At 54.3% G+C, this 5,896-nt stretch overlaps 1 protein-coding gene across 4 annotated transcripts in view; it reads right to left on the reverse strand.

Annotated features, from left to right (window-relative positions):
• Nucleotides 1-1,375: 1,375 nt before the first annotated feature.
• lmx1bb (LIM homeobox transcription factor 1, beta b) overlaps nucleotides 1,376-5,896 on the reverse strand; it is a 46,913-nt gene continuing 42,392 nt past the window's right edge. For all 4 annotated transcript variants that reach the window (XM_068309868.1, XM_068309867.1, XM_068309869.1 and 1 more), the window contains 5 exons: nucleotides 5,255-5,430; nucleotides 4,763-4,840; nucleotides 3,844-3,910; nucleotides 3,077-3,238; nucleotides 1,376-2,309 (listed from right to left, as the gene is read on the reverse strand). In XM_068309868.1, coding sequence (XP_068165969.1) covers nucleotides 2,152-2,309; nucleotides 3,077-3,238; nucleotides 3,844-3,910; nucleotides 4,763-4,840; nucleotides 5,255-5,430 — 641 coding nt within the window. In that variant the 3' untranslated portion in view covers nucleotides 1,376-2,151. The remainder of the gene's footprint in view (nucleotides 2,310-3,076; nucleotides 3,239-3,843; nucleotides 3,911-4,762; nucleotides 4,841-5,254; nucleotides 5,431-5,896) is intronic.

Genomic DNA, 5,896 nt, shown 5'->3' on the forward strand with positions numbered 1-5,896 from the left:
CGTTTGAGGCGGGTTCAGCTGGAGGCCGTCGTCCAATCAGGACGCAGGATGTGGCGATGCTCCCCTTACCGGTGTGACGACCGGGTAACGGACGTTCGCGCGCCCGCCGGGCGACACCTGGTTGTCAGATTGAGGCGCTGATAGCAGATCAGTGATTGGAGGGCGTCACGAGCCCCGCCCTGAACGGCGGCCAAGTTTCTGACAGCCTGACAGGCAGGAAGACGCGGCTGATAGCGGTGCAGATAGCGTGGCTGTTTACCTGTGGGTCATGTGACCGTGTGAAGGTGGGGGGGCCGCGTTGAGGAGCTGTCAGAGATGAAGGAGCACCCAGGTGGGTCTTCAGAGGCGCCGCCGTCGGGCCCTCGGGGGGTGGGTGGGGTTCTGGCTGTGTCGGTATTTCACCCGAGCGCTGCTCCAACTGCACCTGAGCTCCGCCCACTGCCCCCCCGCCCCCCAACCCTCCTGAACAGAATGTGGAGGTCTCGTGCGCGCCCACCCGCCCGTTTGATTGTTAGCTGGCGGCGGCGTGTCAAACGGTTGGGGTGGGTGTGGCCCTGGAGCGGCGCCAGGAGCGTCTCTAACTGTCCTTCTAGATTTGTGTCAATTTAGGTAATTAGTTAGGCCAATTTAGGTAATTAGTTAGGCGTGCAGGGGGCGGAGCCTGGAGCCCATTGTGTTTAGTGCCGCTAACGTGCTGCTGGAAAGCGTCCAGGAACAGTTTGTCACGAAACAGATTTATTTTTAGAGGTCGAGCTTTAGTTAGCGGCAGGAGCTAGCTAGCCTGACCCACCCCGATGTAGTTTGATGCAATTAACATCAAACTATTAGCATCAAACTATTAAACTAGAATACCTGTTCTATTAGCTGATGCTAATAGAAAGAAAATAAAATTTAAATTTAATTTAGATTTACTAAAAAAAATTAAGAAAATTAAATTAAAATTAATACTTTGATGGTAGTAGCATCAAACTATTAGCATCAAAATATTAAACTATAATACCTGTTCTATTAGCTAATGCTAATATAATTTTTTAATTTCATCAAAATTTTATTTAAAAAAAAATTAATAGTTTGATGCTAGTAGAATCAAACTATTAGCATCAAACTATTAAAATAGAACACCTGTTCTAGTTTAATAACATCAAACTAGAACAGGTGTTTGATGCCAATAGCATCTAACTAGAACACTGATGCTAGCTGATGCTAGCTGATGCTAGCATCAGTGTCAAACTCAGTCAAACTCCTCCAGTCACAGACAGGATGTAACTTCGGATCAGAATTCCGAGGCTGAGGTCTTCCGTTAACCTTCTAGATCCTATAATTTACCCATAAGTCCTTGTGTTTTTCCCAGTGAAGCCATGAGAACGTAGACGATCACTGAATGGCATTTATTTAATGTTATCAGGAGAAAGACATGTTTATTCATCAAAACCAGTCAACTTTGGTCAATTAGCAACTTGAACGTTTTTTGAGATGCACAGAATGACAACAAAAGGTTTTTATGCTCCGTAGAAATAAATAGCAACATCGCTCATTTACAGCTGGCTGGAGGAAGAAACAATAAAGGGTTAATCTTCATATTAAAGGCGGACAGAGGAACTCACTAATCGCTCGAAACAAACAAAAACGCTCTCCTTTTTAAATAAAGCTTTTCAGTTTTAATATGCACCTTCAAGAGCCTGTTATAGTTAAATAAATAGAATGCTTTCCATTTTGAACATGCACATCCAATTTTCCTGGGGGGGGGGGTATTTACACTGATCCTACCGACCCGTCCTCACACACACAACTGTACAGCCACTCCTATTCACTATGAACACAATATCTAACCTAATCCAAAGTGAGCAAAACGCTAACGGTGAACATGTAAAGTCCATGTAAAGAGGAACACGCGTGTGAACCCGCGTACAAAAGGTTCTAGTGTACAATCCGTCATGCATGTTACAAATCGCTGTTATTTGGTCTGCGTGTGGCGGCGGCGCCACCGTCCTACCCAATTATCTAAAATATGGAGTCTGCTCCCAGGACCCCCCCCCATCCTACATCGAGTGGTTTCATGGTGTCGGAGCGTTGGCGCGCCGTCTCCTCGGCGTCCCGTGCCAGGCTCCCCCCCTCACCCCCCGGTGGCCCCTGGGCGTGTGGGGGGGTCCCTCACGAGGCGAAGTAAGAGTTCTGCATGGAGTAGAGGCGGTCGATGGGGTTTCCCACGCGGGCCTGCAGGGAGCCCACCTCCGACGACGCCATGAAGCAGTCGCTGAGGCTGGTTAGAGACGTGTCGCTGTCGATGTCGTGGAACGCCGAGTCGTTACCTGGGGGGGGAGAGGCGAGCTGTCAGGGCGCGGCGGCGCCGCCGTCACTCACAAACGGCAGCGCTGGGAAATCATCAGACCGACAGTCGCTGCCACAAATTGCTGTTGTGTGTCATCAAGGGAGGGGGGGGGGCTCGGGATCATCAAGGCTGACTTTTTGCTGCCCTCGCTGGGGCAATCGGCGTCTGCGAGGGAGCATGTAAACAAGGGGCGTCGGCCTAAAAGATGTGGTTAATAGCGGCGGGCGGGGCCTTTCATAAAGCGCCGGCCGTTATTCCTCTGGAGGGAATAGTTAACTTTATTACTGGGGGGCTTAATGATCGCTGCTCAGGACGGGGACAGACATCCACACTCATCTTTAATGCCTCGCCAATATTGCTCTCCCCCCCCCGAACCAGAGGAGTGATGAGACGGGGGATTTGGCTCCGCCCGCCGAGCGCAACTAAACGGAGGCAAATTATAAGGAAGTTATGAACTTCAGGAAACGGTCCCTGTGGGGCCGTGTGTGTGTGTGTGTGTGTGTGTGTGTGTGTGTGTGTGTGTGTGTGTGTGTGTGTGTGTGTGTGTGTGTGTGTGTGTGTGGATGGGGGGGGTTCCTTCCTGTGGACTAGCCTACCCGCCCGCCTCGTTTGCCTTTTTCTCTCTCTATCCAATCACAATCGTTGGTTCTGCTCCGGGACTCGCTGACGCAGCAGGAGGCGGGGCTTAAAGTTCTACTATCGATGGGGTGGGGTGGTGGGGGTGGTGGGGGTGGTGGGAGTGCTCACCATATGGGTTCATGTGGTCCCCGGGCATCTGTGGGGGGGTGAGCCCCTGCTGGAACGGGTCGGTGCTGTAGCCGTTCTGATCCATGGCGACCAGCTGCTGCTGGGGCGGAGCCAGCGGCGTGAAGGAGCTCATCATCCCCTCCATCCGATTGGACATCACCTCTGGAGGCGGAGACAAGAACGACCAGGAGATTAGAGACAGGACACACACACACACACACACACACACTCAGACTCCTCCCCTCTACGCTCCACTACAGATCGACCAATCACACGACTCCTGTCCTTTAAATCCAGGTCGATTAAACATAAAGGTGTTTTTTCTCCCCCCCCAGTCGCTCCCCCCTGACAGAAGTGAATAAAGACTCGATGCTGGAGAGAGGAGCAGAAGCTCTGTTTCCATGGAAACCAACAGTCGTCCTTCCCTCCCCACTCGCTGCTGCTCTGATCTGATAGACGGTCACAAAACTCTGTGTCTTCATCACTGCAGCCCCCCCCCCCCTCGACGCCCCCCGGCCCCCCCACAGTGGCTCCTCCACACGTCTCCTCTTCTTCCTCGTTGAACGTTTCTTCATCACCGATGACTCGTTTAAACCCGGCATCAGAACCAGGAGTTCAGCCCGGTTCTAATGCCGGGTTTGAAGACCAAAGGTCACCTGTGGTGGGGGGGCGGAGCTATAGAGACCAAAGGTCACCTATGGTGGGGGGGCGGAGCTATAGAGACCAAAGGTCACCTATGGTGGGGGGGCGGAGCTTCCAGATCTTACCTTGGCCGAGTCTCTGGGAGTTCTGCTGTTCCTGCTGCTGCTGCTGTCGTCTGGCCAGCTTCTTCATCTGAAACCCAACGAGTCAGAGTCAGAACCAGAGGAACAGGGAGTCAGAACCAGAGGAACAGGGAGTCAGAACCAGAGGAACAGGGAGTCAGAACCAGAGGAACAGGGAGTCAGAACCAGAGGAACAGGGAGTCAGAACCAGAGGAACAGGGAGTCAGAACCAGAGGAACAGGGAGTCAGAACCAGAGGAACAGGGAGTCAGAACCAGAGGAACAGGGAGTCAGAACCAGAGGAACAGGGAGTCAGAACCAGAGGAACAGGGAGTCAGAACCAGAAGAACAGGGAGTCAGAACCAGAGGAACAGGGAGTCAGAGTCAGAACCAGAGGAACAGGGAGTCAGAACCAGAGGAACAGGGAGTCAGAGTCAGAACTAGAGGAACAGGGAGTCAGAACCAGAGGAACAGGGAGTCAGAGTCAGGGCGGCGCTGTGATGTAGAGCGGATGTTCCTGGAGCTTCACCCCGGAGTGAACCGCACCAGATCTGGATCAGGGGGGGGCTTCACTGTCAGAATCAAAGGTTTGGAGCGATAAGATCAGAGCAGCTGATGGAACTCCTCTGGAGGAGGGAGGCAGACGGAGTCCAGCAGCAGAGGAGTCACTGCTGCTGGAACCAGGAGGAACCAGGAGGAACCAGGAGGAACCAGATGGAACCAGGAGGAACCAGGAGGAACCAGATGGAACCAGGAGGAACCAGGAGGAACCAGGAGGAACCAGATGGAACCAGGAGGAACCAGGAGGAACCAGGAGGAACCAGATGGAACCAGGAGGAACCAGGAGGAACCAGGAGGAACCAGATGGAACCAGGAGGAACCAGATGGAACCAGGGGGAACCAGACTGCTGGACGGGACTCACCTTTGCTCTCTGGTTCTGGAACCACACCTGCACCACCCTGACGCTCAGACCCGTCTCAGCAGCCAGAGTCTCTCTGACCTGGGGGAGAACAGGACAGGAGTCAGACCAGGAGAACGACACGGGGAGGGTTCAGGGGGCGGGAGCAGGACCGGTTTGGTTTGGGGGTGTTTGGTCTGGGGGGTGTTTGGGGGCTGGTTGGATCTCCATGCAGCAGCAGCCTGCGCCCCCCCCCCCCCGCTAACACAGACCAGATACAGACACTCACCACTTCAAAGCCCCGCCCTGAGGCCGGGGGCTTTTCTAATTTGAGAACTTCATGAGTGAATCAATTGGGGGGGGGTCGTGGTTGAGGTGGAGATGCTGGATGACGAAAGGGAGTGAAGGGGGGGGTGATGGTTCAACACCAGCTGAAGAAGCAATGCTAACGCGTTAGCATCAGGCTAACTCTCTACAGAGAGGACAGGATCTGAAACTTTCAGGGGGGGGTCCTACCTTCCTGCAGGGCTTGGAGGACACCTCGAAGGACGCCTTGAAGGCCCGCCTCTGCTGGGTGGTCAGGATGGTGCGGGGGCGCTTCGGCCGCCGGGGGTCCTTCCCATCGTCCCCCTTCCCCGGCCCCCCCAGGCCCTTCTCCGGCTTGATGTCCAGCTCCTCATCATCGCTCTTCTCTGCAGGGGGGGGCACCAGCACAGGTTAGAGAGGACACACACACACACACACACACACACACGACAAGCTCACACAGACGTGTCGCATGGAGGGTCGCCATGGCAACAGGAACAGGAAGGAGGAGCATCAACCCATGGCTCCGCCTCCTCCACCCGTTAGCATGTTTAGCTTAGCGATATTGGTTTCCCTGAGCGTGGGCGGAGCCAATGCTCATTTGTTAACAGCTGATCCAGACGGAACCAATCAGCTGACCCACAGGAGGCGGAGCTCTAGGAGCAGGGCGGAGCTTCAGGACTACAGACGGTTTCGTCGCTCCAGCCGACCGTCGGTTTCAGCCCCCGCGTCGTGACTGATCCCTCCCCCTCTTCCTCCCGCCGCATGCCGAGGCTCACCGCTCACGGCAACGCCCCCCCCAGGCTGAAACTAGGAGACGAGCACAAAGACATCGCCGGGACACGAGGAGCG

Source organism: Antennarius striatus, chromosome 3 (assembly GCF_040054535.1).
Source record: "Antennarius striatus isolate MH-2024 chromosome 3, ASM4005453v1, whole genome shotgun sequence".
In the NCBI taxonomy this organism is placed as follows: domain Eukaryota; kingdom Metazoa; phylum Chordata; class Actinopteri; order Lophiiformes; family Antennariidae; genus Antennarius; species Antennarius striatus.